This window comes from Zonotrichia albicollis, chromosome Z (assembly GCF_047830755.1).
Source record: "Zonotrichia albicollis isolate bZonAlb1 chromosome Z, bZonAlb1.hap1, whole genome shotgun sequence".
In the NCBI taxonomy this organism is placed as follows: domain Eukaryota; kingdom Metazoa; phylum Chordata; class Aves; order Passeriformes; family Passerellidae; genus Zonotrichia; species Zonotrichia albicollis.
The window spans coordinates 65,480,994-65,499,158 of record NC_133860.1 but is presented as its reverse complement, the minus strand read 5'-3'; the positions used below and the strand labels follow the sequence as shown (position 1 = coordinate 65,499,158).

Sequence of the window (18,165 nt, the reverse complement as noted above, 5' to 3'; positions counted from 1 at the left end):
ATTTTCAATAACATTCTCACTTGATATATAGAGAGTTTTTTATGTGTACATGCAGGTGCTGCAACAGCACTAGGCAAAACAAAAAAGGTACAGTAGAAGTTCTGAACACTTCTGAACAGTGCTTATTGCTCATGTAGCAGCATTGCCTTCACTCTTGCTACAAGCTTTGAGCAAGAGATATTTCCACTATCTCAAAACTTCACTAAACTCAACAATGCAGTTATTGGCAACTAAAAATACTGAATAACAATGACATGGCTTCCAAAAACTGCTTTGTTGCTCTCTCAGTAGAGGAAAAAAACCCCAAACCATACCCAAACCAACAAAACAAAGGAACTTTGTGTCTATGAGTTCCTGGCTAGCTTAATTCCTCCTTGTCCCAGCTATGCCACAAGCAATATTAGTGGATACCTGTAGCATTTCAGATTATCATTTGCAGTGAAAATTTGAAGTAATGCAATACCACAAAATTGACCTTCATACCTAGTTTCCCCAGGATTACCTGCTATTAAATTTCCCTGGTTCCTCTTCTCTAGCGTGATGAAAGTCCAAGCTCAACTCTGCATCAATGCCAAGACCACAGTAATTGTTCATCTGTACAATCTGACCAAAAGGAAAAAAAAGAGCTATCATTTCCTGCTTACATTTATAAATGAAAAGTGAAGACGTTCCAAAGTTTTTCAACAAAAGCAAGCTTTGCAGATGATTCTTCCAAGTCACTTGCATCTTGACAGATTCTGGAAAACATTTTCCAGAAACACTGCACTAAAAATAAAGCTGCATGAACAACTGTTGACACGCTTAGTCATTATTTCCAAAGTATCAGAAACTTCAAAATTTAATATTTTAATTAAAAGTAACAGGCATAATAAGGCAGAAATAAAAGCAAATGCAGAAATAAAACCAACTCAACCTCTCACAGCAATTCTATGCAATAACTCCACAAGCTGCTGAACACTAATGCCACTATTATTTTTGGCATCAGCCATGGATTTATATTACATCATTGGGAAGACAATCTTACTTACTTTGGAAGGTAACCAGCTTACACCAGATGAATGAACAACTTGACTTCATCTACTCAGCTGTGCTTTAACTAGCTCCCTATATGCCAACCTCAAGTTTCTACAGATTTTGACCATTTCTCCCATTAAATCTTTCTCTGCATGCCAGTTCATTCCACAACTCTTTTATCGTAGGCCTTACTCTCCCATCCTTCCCTTTTAAAAAGCAGATGGGGAAAAAAGCCCCTGTCTCCACTAAGTGAAAAATAGCTGGAACCTGAGCATCTTAAATCCTCCAACTGACTCATAATGCCTAGGATTTTCCAGTGAACAGACTAAAATCTTGGACAATTGCTACCATTGTTACGATTTCCTGCCTTTTTTTTTTTTTTGCAAGCCCCTTGTCCATTTCTTCCTTTCATCTGAAAAGAGACAGAACCAGGATTCACATAGAGCTCCAAAATCACCACTTACAGTTAACAGTTTTATTTTCCTAAACTGAAACAAGTTCATATGAACCAAGTGACAGCAACTTTCACTCAAAACAAAAAAAAAGCAAATAACAGATGGCACATATACAGACACACAATAGCAGTAAGATGATGGAAGGATTTACTTCCTGTATATGCTACCAACTCCTAGTAATTTCTTAAACTGTGAAAGAGAAGATGAGAGTGACTCTTGCAGAAGGGAATGTTTTTTGGTTGACACTCCAGTTTTACAAGTGTTTTGGCATTTCTTCCCAAGCCTTTTCTTGTTTGAGAAATAATTTTTTTCCAGCTGAAGCATATAGGAATGCCATCGCCTTGTGAATCTTTTAATTAATCCTCTAGCAGATGCTTTTTGCTAAACAGTGACAAAAGATGCTCTGCTCAAGTAGCCCTGCCAGAACCAAAACACTAGGTCCAGACGTGTGCTGTATTCATTAAGAAACAGCCCAGTAAGACCCAAGCACAAAGACAAGTGAGCAGTAAAAATTCAACTATACTAATTCCCATCCTCTGTGATTTTCACTAGAGCAACAGTTCCTAAGAATCACACCCAAACAGCGCCCAGCTCACCTTGGGAGGCTCAGGTTCCGCAATGCCATTTTCTGCTCCTTCAGCTGGCTCTTCTGCATCCAAAAGGATAGTCCAGCGATCCATAAGAACATCATCTGCCTCATCCACAGAAACCAAAATGGAGTATGGGTCCTCTCCACTGTAGCCAGCTCCCCAGCGCAAGACTCTCCCCAAGTCATTACCTGGGCAACAGTGAAGAACACCAAAGGGTGACTGTGTTTTACAATCAGTGCATCGGCCCAGTCTTACAAATCACACTGCACTAAGGTGCTCCAATTAAGTCACACAACTCATTCATTTGGAAGGAAAAGTTAACTAGCACCAAAAAAAAAAAATAAAATCTAAGCTGTGTTGTGTTGCACATGTGCTTACCACTGCATACAGACACACTGGAGCTTTCCCACAAAAAGTGGTAGGAAAAAAAACCTGTTGTGGAGTTGAGATACTAGGGAGCAAGAGAGTTTGTTGTCTACAGCAATGGCTTATGCACCTGTGGTTGTCAGGAGGAGGATATTTTGCCCTCCCAACTTCTGCCCACTTGCCCACACACATATCAACACTCCTGCTGCTTGTTTCTCCTGATGCTGTTTTTCTGAAAGCATGACTGTCATTTCGTTGAAAAGCTGATATACCATGGTTTACTTTACAGCACCAGCCAGAACTCAATCTCATGGCATCTCAGCTGCAAAACCGAGTCCTGTGTCCGACTGATAAAGACAAAACCTTCCAGAGGGCTTCTGCGCTCTGTTCTTGCTGTGATTCTCACCTGTTCCTAAAGGCAGGATGGCAACTGAGGGCTCTGAGCACACCAGCTTGTGCCTGATCTCCTCGAGGGCACCAAGGACCCAGCCAACGGTGCCGTCCCCTCCGCACACCAGCACTCGGAAGGAGGGCACTTTGGAGAACGTGTGAAACCTCCATTGTGAAGCGAAGCACAGGGGAAAAGAAAAGTTACAATGGAATACAGGAAATGCAAAGTCCCAATATGCTATTTAAAATAATACAGCATTACTGGATTTCTGCCTATGCCCCTTTACCATCAGTTTCTGGATCTAATTCAGCAAAATGAATTGAAAAATATGAAGTTGTAGATAAAGATGATTTTAAAAAGAGTGAAAAACCATATTCCTCTAAAATTCTTCACAGACAGAACTAAATGGTTAATCACTTACTTTTTCAAGGGCACAGAGACCTAAGTAGTCGTAATTTCAATGTGAACATCTGTAACTCTCTAAATCCTAGAGGAGATGTTGATTATGGGTGGTGTTTTTGTACTTAGTCATAGGTATCACAGTACATTTTCTTCTTAATAGTACTGTTTTCCTGGTGATGCTTACCTTTTGTGGCTTTTCATCCTACATACCAACATATCTTGGAAAAGAATTGTTATTTCCCATTGCACAAGAAGCAATGAACAAATGGGAGCATTTTGCCATAAAGCTACAGAAAGATTCCAAAGCCAAAACAAAATGAACTGGTTACTGAAGTTGCAGCTTGAAGTGCATTAAAAAGAAAACAGAATTATACAGCTCTGACAGAAAAATTAGTTTGTGTATCTTGTTTATCTTGTCTCCTACATAAGCTGCATTTTTCCCACAAAGCTTTTGTTCTGAAGATCTTGTCATGACAAGTCTTTTGTTAAATAGTAGTGAAGGAATGAGCAATAGGCTACAGCTTTCAGTTTTATGAAGCTGTAACAAAGTGGGGTTCATTAAATCAAGTCATCAGTTCCTGTCTTCCTACAAGCACATTATGTTCTGTTCCTTGTAGAAATGTTGCAGCTGTGATCAGGCAAACCCTGTTAATTCTGCAACTGTGGCCAAGTTTCAAGAGTCAAAATAGAAAATTTTATTATACTTTCCTAGTAGTTCCCATGAAACATCAGAAGAAATAAAAGCAAAAATCCACCCTCATCAGGAAATGTTACATTTCTCTTTCCATCTCCATTCAATTATAAAATCTATTTATTTTCAATAATTATTAAATATGTGCTACTGTAAAGTGCATATGACTTTTCCAGGGCCAGACTGTGCTAGATTTGACAGAAGCATATACATCAGGAACTACTCTATTCTCTTTTCTTTAGATAATCCTAAAGTTTAAATATGTTCTCACAGTAAGAGCAGTCAGAAGGAAATGATCCACTGCCCTGATCTTCAGGCACAGAACAGAAGAAATTTAGATCTTCAAAATAAGTGAATGAACCTTTTAAAAAATAACAGAACAATGTAAATTAAAAAAAACAAAAACAAAAACCAACAACAACAAAAAGTCCCCCAGGATGACTTACCCAGGCAGTGGGCCTCCATTGGTAAGTTCAAAGACTTGATGTGGGTTCAACAACTTTCTAAAACTGTACAGCAGATCCCGACCTTTTAGACCACCACTTTTTGGATTCACAAATACAAGAAGAGGGCAGCAATTCTGTGGTATCTTGGAAGCCTGAAAGAAGACAAGAAAAAGGATAAGTTAATGCCACGAAAAGGCAGAAGAATCACACTGCGTCTCAGAAATATTACCTGATGCTTCCTTGATGTTTCCTTGATGCCTACTAAGAAATCCAGATTCTATAAATGAAAAGATTCAAGGTCCAGCCAATGGACAGGTTAGCTGCTGATCTTACTTCCCTAGGAATTTAAGGCTCCTTAACCGGTTCCAAGTACACATTTGAGCCCAACATTAGAAATAAACGCATTTTAAGTAGCCCTTCCTATGCATTTTCAGTAAACAGCCTGGCCAAAGAACTGTGAGGGATAAGAGTTCTGTACAATTAAAACAGTTTCCTTGAAAAGCAAGAACTTCTCCCCAAACCAACTGAAAAATCTGTCTTTAGTTTTATGGTTGACTTAGAATGCATGTCAATTTACAAGGACAAAGCATTTAAAAATGAAGATGTTTGGGACAGACGGTGGTGTACTTCTGCCTATGAAATTAGAAGCTGAAAGCTTTTAAAAATATGTAAGCTAAGCTTTTCCATCATGAGGATTTACTCAGGGGTGCCAGTATCTTATGACTTACTGAAGCTGCTGCTGAAAGGACCATCAAAGCCTCCAGAAACTGCAAAGGAAGCCACTGGACATGGCAGAGGTGTGATTTCCTGGGGCACTGCATGGACTGCATAGCAATATCTGCAGCCTCACTGGAGGTCAAAATTTCCAGCCAACAGATGCACCTTGGGACTAGAGCTCTCCCAGCCTGTCCACCCATAAATAGTTCTGTAAAATGATTTCTAACTAGTTCTAGAAAGATTAGAAATCACCAGCACACCTTTCATCCATCCTGCCACCAGCTGGGGTGCAGGTACATGGTAGCAAAGTCCACTGGACATTTCAACAACTGCACCTTTAAACAGAAACGTCTGCCATGGTCCCTAAGTTGTGGTAATTGTTATTTACAAATTGGACAGCATTCAGGGAACAGCAATTTGTCACGCAGCTGACCGGATGGATTCAGGGAACAGAACAACAGTGCTAAATATAAGTCAATTTAGACAAGAATGATTCAGGGGTTGGTGAGGCAGCAGCATGACTGCAGCGTGCAAGCATGTGGAGAGATACCAACAGCTACAGACGGGAGGAGGCAGCACCCAGAAAGCCTTTCAGCTGCTGCCTGTGAGCAACCACCAGAGACCATGATCTGAGGCGAACAACTGAGAAATCAGGTCAAATTTATATTTGTAGGGATGAAAAATGGAGTCCGACATTGAGACACCCCACACCTGTGACTTGATTAGGCACTTTACAAACAAACGATTGTTTGGGTCTTCACAGTACTTGGGAGATTTCTTCTAATTTTCTGTTCTTAGAAGAGCTGGGTGCTAATCCTCTACAAGTCACACCCTGCCAGATGTGTCAAGATGCTGACAAACATATAAAAATCCTTCTCCTCTAACACTGTCTGCATGAGAAATGTGCTCTGTCATCCAGTGTGACTCGTCTCTTGATAAAGAGAAAACACATTGAGAAGAGGAACACTAAGCAGGTATAAAAGCTGGTGAAGCAGGCACACACTGATCCCTTCTTTACTCATCCTTCAGATTCTACAAGACATTCAGTTTTTTCAAACTTTATCTGTTTTCTTGAAAAACAAATGAGCCAAACAAGGGCTGTTTTGGGGGACAAACAGCCAAAAGAACCTCATGCTTTATTTTACTGGAAAGGTTCCACTGCAGACAAAAGAAGTAGGTTGATGGTAAAGAGGCTGAAAGCTGTACACACAGCTCTCTCCAAAGGGACCACCTTCATGCTAGACTGACAACTGAAGTCAAAACACCTTTGGCCTCTACATTCAGGCCTTATTGGAAAGGGGGAAACAATTACTCAAAGCATGCCCAACGCGTAATAAGGGTAATATATTCATTTCTGTTAAGCACATGGAAAGGATATTTGTAGGCAGCAAAGGAAGTCTATGGAACATAATGCATGCCACTGTCACAAAAGGTATTAAGTGAACAGCTCAAAGATCCATGCATCCCAAAGAGACAAGTGGATTTTGTCCCCTTGCGCCATTCAAGCATTTTAATGGAAGAGTAAGCAGAGATCTGGTGTTTTCAGAAGCAAAGGCCATCTTGTTACTCTGTCAGTTCCTGTACCACCATCTGCCACATGCCACTTAGAATTGTCTTTTGATAATCACAGAATCATCAAGCTTGGAAGACAACTTTAGGATCATCACGTCCACCTTCCCACCCAGTACTGCCATTATAACACCTAAACCACTCAACCACATCACCATCAGATCCAAGTGCCTCTTAAACACCGGCAGGAATGGTGACCTTCCTAGGCAACCTATTCCAATGCCTTACCACCCTGACAGTGATAATTTTTTTCTCCCTAATATCTAACCTGAATCTCCTGTATCTCAGAGGCCATTTCCTCTTGCCCTCTCACTGCAGGCCCAGCAGGAGAGACTGACTCCCAGCTCACTGCACCCTCCTTTCACGGAGTTTTAGAGAGCAATGGGGTCAGCCCTGAGCCTCCTCTTCTGGACACTAAACAATCCCAGCTCCCTCAGCTAGTTCTCATAAGACATTTTCTGGTCCTTTCATGAGCCTTGTTCCCTTCTCTGGACACACACCAGCATATCAACGTCCTTTTAGAAGTGAGGGCCCCAGAACTGGACACAGCACACAGGTGTGGCCTCACCAGGGGCTGGGTACAGAGGGACAGTCACTGCCCTGGTCCTGCTGGCCACACTATTGCTGATGCAGGCCAGGATGCCAAGAAGGCCACCTGGGCACACTCCTGACTCATGTTCAGCCAGATGTTGACCAGCATCCCCAGCATCCCCTTTTATGCTGGGATGCTTTCCAGCCACTGTGCCCAGCCTGTGGTGCTGTATGGGGTTAAATCCCATGAGTAACAGAAGGCAGAGCACTCTGAAAGGAAACAGCATCTCCCATGGGGTAACAGAGCACATTGTTCCTTTCCAGCACTCCTTGTCCAGCTTTCACTCTACCCTACCCTCTCTCCTGTCCACTTCCCATTTCTTCCTCTTCAGAGCTTTTTAAATACATAAATTTATCTCCAGCCATGTCAATTTTCTGAACAAAACTAGCAACCTGAAATCTCAGGCTTGGTATAATGCCTGGAAACTTGTGAAGTTTAAAAAAAGGGGACTAACAGTGTAATAAAGAAAGAAACCACGAAGTTCTGCAGCTCGAAGTGACAAAAACTTTTTCAAAGAAGAGCAAAGAAACCAGGCCAGCTCTGGAGTCTAACCAATACCTTACTTGAATGTAAGAACATTTGATTATCTTCTCTTCTTCAGGAAATCAGTTTCTAAAATTACTGGTTTGGGACATTTAGAAGTGACATGCTGAACACATGTTTTATATTACTTGCTTTTAGAGGCACGTTCTAATGCACTGGGTTTAAAACCAAGTAACTGAAATAATTCAAAGGCAACATAAGGGCATCACAACTATTTCTGAAACATGGTACACTCAAAGGCATTCAAAAGCACAGCTCTGTTTTGTAAAGTTGTCTAAGATCTTACCCAAGTAACATAAATTCTTGCAAATACGTATTTACTGTAAATTGCCAACTATATTTCTTATCAAGTGTCAATACTATACCTAAAAACCCCCAAACCAGTTAAATATACACCCTGAATGCTACTAAGATTCACAAGCAGCTACAGAAAATGCCTGGAGCTAATAAAAAATGTGTATGTAGTGTAAAGTTAATAGTCCTACTACAAACCCACTTTTGTTAAGGTAACTTCCAATGTGAATTCTTAACTAAACCCATTTAGGTGCAGCCATCCAGAATAAAAAGATGATTTCAAGAAAGTGCTTGTCCTTACAGTGAACTTGCTTCCCATCACAACTCTTCATTAAGCGTAAAGGAGTAAGAAACATTGCTAAATCCCCAGATAACGGCCAGCTTTTAAGAAAACAATTATTTTTGGTAAGAATTAAAAACTCTTAACAGTTTGTACAGTAGTGCAGGGTGCTGTGCCTTCTCAAGAGCACGCTCTTTGTTACAATCACAGACAGCCACAAGGGTAGCACTTCAAGGCTGCTAAATTTTTAAAAGTTCTTTAATAAAGCCCCACTGGGGACAGAGGAGTGAGTTTGTTACTGGGCAGAAGAGAGCATGTGAGTCACAGCACGAGGACACCCTTCCCCCTTTAGCCCTGGCTTCAGTGCTGTGCTTGAGGAGTGAAATCTGCAGAACGGTTTTGTGTTGGCTGGCATTCAGGAAGGAATTTATTGCTCCTTTCTTACAGACAACTGAAGGAGGCTGCATGACTTAGACACTCTGACAATCACTGTGAATTGCTTAATTTGTCAGGAGTAGCACAACACGGCTTTAAACTGGGGCAAGATGTTTATTATCCATGCTAATCCCCTTCCCATTGACTGTACTGTGTAATCACATCTCACAACAAAGCAGAACAAGGCGTTCTGTGCCACCAGCCCTACCAGTGTGACAACCACAGCACATCTTCCTGGGCAGTGGGCTGTCTCCAGGAACTGCAGATATCTCTGACAAGTAGAATTCAACATTAGCAAATGCCTGCCAGCAGCATCTTCCATGTGCAAGGACTCACAATGCCTCAAGCACAAGTTTTCTCCACCCTGGCCAGAAAGGACCCACTATCTGATGAGAAATTATGTGCAAGGTGTCACAACACTACTGGAGCAACAGCTGGGTCAACCCATAAGGCTTTTCTTTATTTTTTTGGCATATAGCAGAAATGGAAGAATCACAGAATCATAAAAGTTGGAAAAAGACCTGTAACATCATCAATTCCAACCTTTGACCGAATACCACTTGTTGACTAGACCGCAGCACTAAGTGCCATGTCCAGTCACTTCCTGAACACCTCCAGGGATTGGGGACCCCACTGCTTCCCGGGGCACTCCATTCCAATCCTTGAAAACCCTTCCAGCAAAAGGTGAAAAAGCTGACAACCTTTTCAGAAGGGTGAAAAGCAGCCACTCATGTTTTGGCTAAAATGCTCATTTAACTAGGATGCTTTTAAGATGTAAATATTTTTGTGAGGATTTAATAGAATGAATGAAATGGAAAGTTTCATCTATTTGGGAACCTTCTACACATTTTCCTGCTACTCTTAACAAATATAAATGCAGTATATCAGAGGGCACTCCACTAGCAAAAGGCATTCCTGATAAAGCCACAACAACCTGTGGTGATTTTGGCCTCAAACAACTTCTGCTGACTTCCTTGCTTGCCTGTGCTGCAAAAGAAGTTCTGTTAAATTAGGTCTGAATTGAAAGATTTAGTCCTGCAATGTCTTTCACCTTGAATTGATACCAAAGAGTGAAACCAAACTGTCCCCGAAGTTCCTTACACACAGCAGCTAAACAGGTTTATCATATACTGCACTTTTTTTTTTTCACACTCCAGTGGAGAGAGTATTTTCATTTATTTGAATACTGTGAAATGAAAAAGTGTTTGATTAAATTCCTAAAGGCCTGAAACAGCAGAACAGATCTGATAACACTAACTGTTGGACTTTCTAATAAACAGCTTATACAAACTGATTCCATGCTCAGACTTCTCAGTAATGGGAATCAGAGGGTGAATTGCCTCGGGTAGACCTGAGCATGCCAGACTTGAACCATGCCTTCTCCTTAGGTCAGACACTGAGTAAGCAAATCTCACCTTAGAAAAATAAGACTAGCAACCTGCTAACCACCAATACTTCTGTGCTTTTACCAATTTTTAAGAAGGGATATTTTGGTTTGTTGTTTTTTTGTTGGTTGGGTTTTTCTTTAATTTAACTGGCAATTTGGAAAAATTATTAGCCCTTCATTCCCAATTTCTTTGTATTTCACTCACAAAAGAAATTTCAAACATAGTGTAAATTTAGTATTGTCTCAGTTCCTGTGTATTTCCTGGTACTGTGTTTAAATCAATACACATATAAACAAAGACTAATATTATCATAGGCTAAAAAGATAGTCTGGGTTGGAAGATCAACTGTGGGAGATCATCTAGTTGAACTGCTACCCAAAGATGTTGATCAGCCATTAGTCTGCCCTGGGTAATTAGTAAATGGCATAAGCTGGGTGGACAATCATACAAAAAACAACACTTGAAATATAAACAACACATGCTGAAATGGAAACACAATGTTTGTGCTGGTGTACAGCCCCTCTCTCCTGCTTATGTATTAGAAATTAATTGCTAGCAGTCCCCTGAACTGGAGTTTCTAAAAAATATCTTGCATCAGATAAGAGATAGCAATGTCCACATTCTCCTGGCATCAAGAAGTTCTCTTCAAACATATCCAGTGTCAGAAAAACAGACATATGTAATCAACAGAGTGGAGTATGTTCAACTTCACACCGCAGACAACAATTATAGGCTCATAATGGATTTGCCTAAAATACACCTAAAATGGCTATCCAAAAATACATCCTGCTTTCTGTTTCTCACAATAGGCAATCTGAAACCTAGTCTGGACAAGGGGGCCTTGACTTCTAAGAACTTCACAGAATGTAATTCCTATACACACATAGGAATAAGGCTCTCAGTTTTTTAGGAGGGGGTGTAAATTTTGATTTTCCCAGCTGCATGTGAGCACTACCACTAGTATGTACCCATATAAAAACCATAACTTTGCCTTCAGAAAATCTTGACAAGTGTAGGACTCATTTTTAAACAGTGAAAGCAGGTATGCAAATAAGCAACTATGGCCATTGAACTTGATACCCTCCTATATAAAGCTATTTCATAATTCCCACTAAAAATCTAATTTTTTTGGCCTTCTGTGATGTTCCAAGAAGTCAAACCAGGACTCACACTTTGCTTGCCATAATGCAGTTCCAAAAAGATAGTAATTGCAAGATACTTTCTGCTGAGGTGTTGTGTAACTACGGCAACACTCTTTTTTGGACAGAACCTACATAATCCTGGTTAAAAATATCACTTCACTCAATTAATCATTTTCCTCTTCTCACATTGACTCACTTTATTAATATGAAACCTATAATTAAACAAACTGATTCACATGAAAGTGATTAGTAACAACAAGAATAAATCAGAATCAGGTCTGAATTTGTGAAAGGACTCTCGCACTGAGTCTTTCGGAAGACTATGTTCTTCTGAGATCCTCAAGGGGTAAACAAGGTCAAACTGCCTCTGCTACAGAATGGGGGAAAATGAAGATAATATCACTGTGAAAATAAGCAGAAGTGTTTTACCTCACGGTTAATGAGGAAACAACATTTAGCTCCCATACCAAAGTTTGTAAGCATTTTAAGACATACCAGCTGAAACTGAAACCCCATTTAACATTTTGATTGTTGAAAGAAAGAGAGTTTGTTTTCCTCTTCTTTATAGTTGTACAGTTAGGAGCTGTAGATTGACAGCTGAACAATACCAGGACAAATTACTTAACTCACTGAATATATCATATACATGAAGTACAGATGTATATGAAGTTGGTTGGTTTTTTTGGTCACACTGCTTATAGTATGGCCTATTTGAATAAAACATGTTTTCACTTAGTTCTAGCAGAAAGAGTTTTAAGGCAGTAGTTTTTTTTTTTTTAGACATTTTTTAAATTCAAACCTGTCTCTTACCATAACTGCAGGAATCACCACAGCATTCAGAGGCTTGTCATTGACAACAGTATCTTTAACTAGCATATATATTCTTTCAGCTTCAGAAAAACATGAAATTTGGAGTACAACAGCACCTGTAAAGAGGCATCAGAAATACTTTTAAAGAAATACTTTTAATATTTTCTATTAATATTGTTAGAAAATAAGACTCATATTACAGCAAAAGTTGACTCAGTTTACTGAGGCCAGTATTCAGCCAAACTTATTCTGTAGTCATTTGTTATCAGCTGAATTGTATTGTTATGTTTTCAAACCTTCCTTCCTACCCTCAGATTTTTGTAAAAGCAAAGCAACTTGAAGACAAGAACTGCAGCACTGAACTAATGCATATTTAAAGATTTCCTTTGAGCTTCAGGGGTAGGGCCTATTTGCACACTCTTCATCATTACCAACATTCTGTTCTCATCGTGTACAAGTGACAGAGGTATCAGGTTTCATTTAGTATCCAATTATTAAAAATCCAGTAGTTCTGTTCATTAACAATATCTCAGTAAGAATTACTGCAAGGAAATATTTGGGCTAATAATCAAGCTTAGATCTTTATGTTCACTTAGGTTCTGAATGGAGAAGCTGGGTAAGAAGGGAAGACAAAAGAGAAAAGACAAAATAAATACTGACAAGTTAGTGTATAGTAAGATATTTGGTGAGGAGGAAAACAGGGCAAGAAGACAAAAATGCAAAATGGACAGTACATGAGATGTAGGCTGGTAACATAACCTGGCTGTGACAAAACGGGAGAATTAGGAAGTTATAAGAACCACAAAAATACAGTCATAAGAAGAAAGTGGCAATAAAAATCACATACAAGCAGAAACATCTAAAAAGCACATGCATGTAAATTTGGTATAATGATGCTGTGACACGGGACGAGTATCACAAAACCAAGTATTGACCACTGACAAATATGGAAAGGAGAAGGTACATCTAAAAGCTTTACAGCTTTTCCTATGCAAAGATCAAAATCAACCAGTATCAATTAGTCATGTGGAGACAGCAAATAACCCAAAGGAAGCACACATCAGACTTCAAAAGCATGCTATAGAAAGATCCATTTAGCAGACATGTGGAAGATAAGCCTGCCAAAGGATGGGAAACATCTCAACTATAGACACCTAAATATAGAGAAGAAAAAATTCCACACTTTAAATTTTTACCAAATGCCGATCTCCACCTGACCACTGCACTAAAGCTGCCCAGAGCCACTGCTGCTCCAGCTGTCAGAAGCCTCATGGCTTCTCCGATCTTGCTGAAATAAAATTCATACACCAAAAGCAAAGAAACAGCTCAAAGGATGAATGTATTTATTTTCTTCAACTTTCAGCCATTGAACTCTAGCTCTTAACACTGCTAGGAAACAGCGACTATGAAACAGTCCCACTGAGTCCAAAAGCAGCACCAAATTTTAGTACTCTAAAGTCAAAGAGATTAAAAATCCTTCACTTGAACAATTTTTAACAGTTCTGTTGTGTTAATTATTCAGTTGAAGTGCAACTTCAAAACTAATTTTTATAACTAATTTATAGTATTACTGCCTTCTGGTACACAAGGCATGCAGCCAACCTTTTAACTTTTTTTAAATAAGGTAACACTAATCCACTGCTCTTCATAAATACAATGTGTTGCATTCTACCTGAAGGGCTTTTTGCTTATGCATTAAGATTAACATACTCTGAGCTTCCAGCCTCTAGTATTAGACTGCAGTTTTGAATATAGACGTTGTTTGCAAGACCAAGAATTTTAATGCTTACCTTGTGCTTGATAAACATGACTCACAGATACTACATTTGCTGCAAAGGGTAAAAATATAAACACATAAAACCTTGGGTACATTTAGAGTAAATATTTAAAGTATTTTAAAAAGTTACATAAATATAACATAAATAAATATTAAAAGTTATACAAATACAGGGAGAACCTCCAGCTAACACTTTTCCTCTCATGTTTACTTTGCAAGTAAGAACAGCTAAACTGATTTTCATAAAAGGTGACTAAGAATTCTTTCTGGCATTTCAAGTTTAATTCCTCTTGAAGTGACATAAAAGCAAATTGGGAAAAATGCTTTGTTTCCTGCAACAAAAAAATATGACACATTCCTGACATTGTTTATAGAAAGCATCGGTTTAAGGAGTATTATTATGAAAATTCAATTGCACTTCTTTGAAAAAGAAAAATAAATTCTTTTCCCTGAGTGTTTGTCAATATGTGTGCACACACTGCTCATACCTTCTCCATGATGGGGCACAGAGCTCATGACTAACATGGAGAACAGCCCAGACAAAAACTGTCAGAGGCTAAAAAAGGCAAGAGATATTCTGTACACAGTTTAAGGTATGTGTAATTATTCTAAAAAGTGATGCCTTTTCATACAAACATAACAAAAAAAAAAAAAAAGAAAAGGTGTAGTCACTTATAACTAGAGTAATGTAATTATTATTCTGTACTGTGTGCATGTTAAAATTATTAAAAAAGCCCATGTGAGAGTAAAAGGCAGAATGATTTTTTTTAAATCAGGCCAGAAGAGGTAAGAATTATATTGATGCTATTAAAGTTTGTTCTGTTTACTTACTTTTGATAGCTAATTCTTCCTTGAGAATATTTGTGTATTCTTCAGGGGAAAGCTGAGGTGGAAGGCCACCAACAAATAAATTTACTTGTACAATGGATTTACTGTTTTCCACAATGTAAAATCTTGTTTGATTCATCTGACGTATTGAAGTCTACCAAAATAAAGGAAAATAAATGGTATGACAGTTGGCAAAAGGACACTGTGAGGCAAAATCCAAAATAGTTCTGCACTTAGCAATCATGTCCTCTATGCCTAGAGAATGTCAGGAACAGAAACAGAACTTCAGTTCAAACACTGAGCTTCTCTACCCTTGAGCTTGCTTAGGGGGTAACCAATGACTCACTTTTTCTGTAAGAAAGGGGACTCCATACTTGCTAAAACAAAAAAAAAAAAATCATGTTTCTTTTTCAGATTTACCTTTCTTATGTCCTTGAGTCTGTTAAGAATTGGCTCCTGGTTGTCCAAGACCATGCGCTGAACTGGAGAGGGCAAGAACATTCATCATGTTAGAAAGCATGTAAATTATTATCAGGCTCAATTACACAAAAACAAAAAGAAGAAAAATTAGGGGAAAAGTAGAGCTCGGCATACAACTAATTTTCTCATAAAGGACCACGCAGACATGAGCTACATCTTATCCAACAATAAAAACACATAGGTGCTTGGAACAATTTGACTTTTTCGAGAGTTCTTAAATAGCACCCTCCTTTAAAAAAGGGCAGAAACAGTCTGAATCCCTCAAAAGACAAGCAGTACTTTGGTAATAATCTAACAGTTTGACATAAGACTTTCCAACTATTTCCTAACAAGTACAACAAAACCCAACTTATGTGTTCTATCAAAATATTAAAACAATTGTTTTAATCAACAATTAAAACAATTCTAACAACTTCCAGTGAATGTAAGGTAGCAAATGATCCTTTAAAACAGAGCACCAGAAACCAACCAACGTTATGACATTCACAAAGCTACAAGAGCCTTATGAAACAACTTCCCAATAATGCTTGCAAATAAAGCAAAGCATCCAGACAGTATTTGAACTACCAAGATATTTATTCAGCTGTGGCCAGAACATTAGACTACTTCAAGGTCTTTATTTCTCCATGCAACCTTACAAATACCGAAGCACAAAGGTATGTTAACTTGGAGAACACCAGCCTAGCTCGTGCAGGATCACAAAACACTTGAGCAATGCTAGAACTGCAGATTTCTATTCTTCCTAACACACAAACATATTTCTTGGACTGTCTTAGGGCTCAAACTTACTCTTCTTCAGGGGCTGTGTCAGGAGGAAAGAAGCCATTTGAACTTTAGAATTAATCTTTAATAAATAACTGCAATTAAGAAAATTATGTCAGTTAAACGTAGGTCCTCAAAATAGGGCAAAAGTATCAATACCCACCAGAAACTACAAATGAGTTTTTATGTAAAAATGAAGAGGAACCTTATTCCCACAGGACACACAGGACTGAAAAGAATCAGCATCACTTCTGATTAAGTATTTCAACATCACCATGGAGTTTATTCTCATTTGTGTTTTTTATTGTAGAACATGAACTGTGACTGTTAGAATGGGGGAAAAACTCACAGATATCAGATGTGTCTTTGGCCAGTGCTCCTTCACTTACCTTGCTTACTGCCCATAAGCACTTCCACCAATTTGAAATTCTGGAGGCACTCCGTCTGCCAAAAGATACAGCACGTAAATGCAGCTTCCGACCGACATAGTTTTGCCAGATGTTACATTATTGTGTGTTATATCCTGTTCATAGTGTATAACACAGCACAGAAAATTAGGCATTTTAAAAAAATTAAATCTTTTAAAATCAACCATGATGTTCTTCCTCCAACCAACTCCTTCCAAGACAGGAATAATCTTTATTTTACACACTCATAGCATCATCCTCCCACGCTCCTAAAAACATTGGCATTCTCACAGCCACATTGTGAAGGGACCCCTGTACAGCACAGTTAATCCCATTCCTGCTTCAGCAATGAGCAGCTAGCTCATCTGGAGTATTTCCTGAGTGTTCTTCCAGAGGAAGCATGCAGAACTGGGAATGAGCCTGCTCTTGGAGAAGCCTGCCCAGGAGCAAGCTTGGCAAAAGCAGGCTTGACCATTCCCCACCTCCTGGGACACTCCAGCTCTGATGGAACAAAAGTTCTTCTCCAAGCTATTGTGAGGGACCACTCAAGTCCCTTTTGCAGCTGGACCAGAAGAGCTGGCACAGCCAAGAGCTTTACTATCTACAACAATAACTGAAACCCTGCGAACATACAACATTGAGGATTGAAGGACATTCAGAGGAAGGGTTTCAAATTTTGGCCTTGAGACTCAAGAGACAAATGATCTTGCTCTATGTGTCATGAATTAACATGACACATAAAGCAAGATGGGGCTGTTAAAAGCCTCAACTCCCTACAGGTGCTTTGCCTGATATTTGATAAAAGCAACTTGGGCACAAGCAAATTCTGGATATTAAAAAGAGATTTCCTGTATGTGCATGTTTATACAGAGAAACAAGTAGAGCATTTAAAAAATACCACTACTGGAGATATTTCAATTGAGCCAAAGAATTAAATCTCTTAAAGCATATATCTAGCTGCCCAATACACAGGTGTGAAAATTTTTCCCTTATGGAATTTCCAACTATACTGTTTGACAGCTGCTTTTTTTCAGATGAGGCAAAACTTTGGACATGGTCGCTCCTGTTTTGTTAAAAGGTCCAGAGCACTTGAGGAAATGGACTGACAACAAATCCTGGAAGTATCCTGCAGCCAAAACAAGCTGCATGCTTTACACAGCTAGATACACCCAGACAGATGTATGATCATCACTAACTGCAGAGAGCTAGTCACAAGCATGTTCTTATGTGCCCTGTGAATAACCACAAAGGACAGCAGTCACTCTCTGTGACTGTGCTGTGCCCTGGAGCAGTGGAACTGTGCTGATCTGCTGGTGTGCTCACAAGCCCCAGGTGTTGACTAAAATGTGCACGCTACAGCTTTGTGTCTCCACACTGGGGAGGTTGGGCCTGCCAATGGCTTGGCATGCCAGCGAAGTCTACTAACGTGTTTCCTGAAAGCCATGCTGTTTTGGCACCAACCCTAAGAAGGAGAGGCAGATTGAAAAGAGATTATCTTTCAAGGAAAGCATCTGCAAGATTACAAGATGTATCTAGAATTTTCCAGTGATGTGGGAAGCAATCCAGACAGTAAAGAATGTGGGTGCCATTTCAACCTTGAGTCCTTCCTTGCATCCCTTGGGGGCTACAGAGATGCTGATTGCCACATTAGGAAGAAAATTTCTGCAGTGCTCTTTAACGTTTTTATAAATTGTCTGGATGAAGAAATCAAATGCATTGTGAGTTTCCTGAAGATACTAAGCTAGGAGGAACTGTGGACTCCCTCAAAGGTAGGGGACCCTTAAGG

General features: G+C 39.3%; 1 protein-coding gene across 2 annotated transcripts in view; it reads right to left on the bottom strand.

The window, feature by feature from the left end:
• The window catches only part of DGKQ (diacylglycerol kinase theta), an 87,024-nt gene that overhangs the window by 14,973 nt on the left and 53,886 nt on the right, over positions 1-18,165 (bottom strand). For both annotated transcript variants that reach the window (XR_012578202.1, XM_074533077.1), the window contains exons 11-19: positions 16,362-16,416; positions 15,151-15,212; positions 14,734-14,884; positions 13,916-13,954; positions 12,126-12,241; positions 4,356-4,507; positions 2,832-2,980; positions 2,066-2,247; positions 503-603 (exon numbers count right to left, since the gene is read on the bottom strand). Coding sequence is in view for 1 of the 2 variants with exons in the window: in XM_074533077.1 (XP_074389178.1) it covers positions 503-603; positions 2,066-2,247; positions 2,832-2,980; positions 4,356-4,507; positions 12,126-12,241; positions 13,916-13,954; positions 14,734-14,884; positions 15,151-15,212; positions 16,362-16,416 (1,007 nt within the window). In the remaining variant the exon portion in view is untranslated. The remainder of the gene's footprint in view (positions 1-502; positions 604-2,065; positions 2,248-2,831; positions 2,981-4,355; positions 4,508-12,125; positions 12,242-13,915; positions 13,955-14,733; positions 14,885-15,150; positions 15,213-16,361; positions 16,417-18,165) is intronic.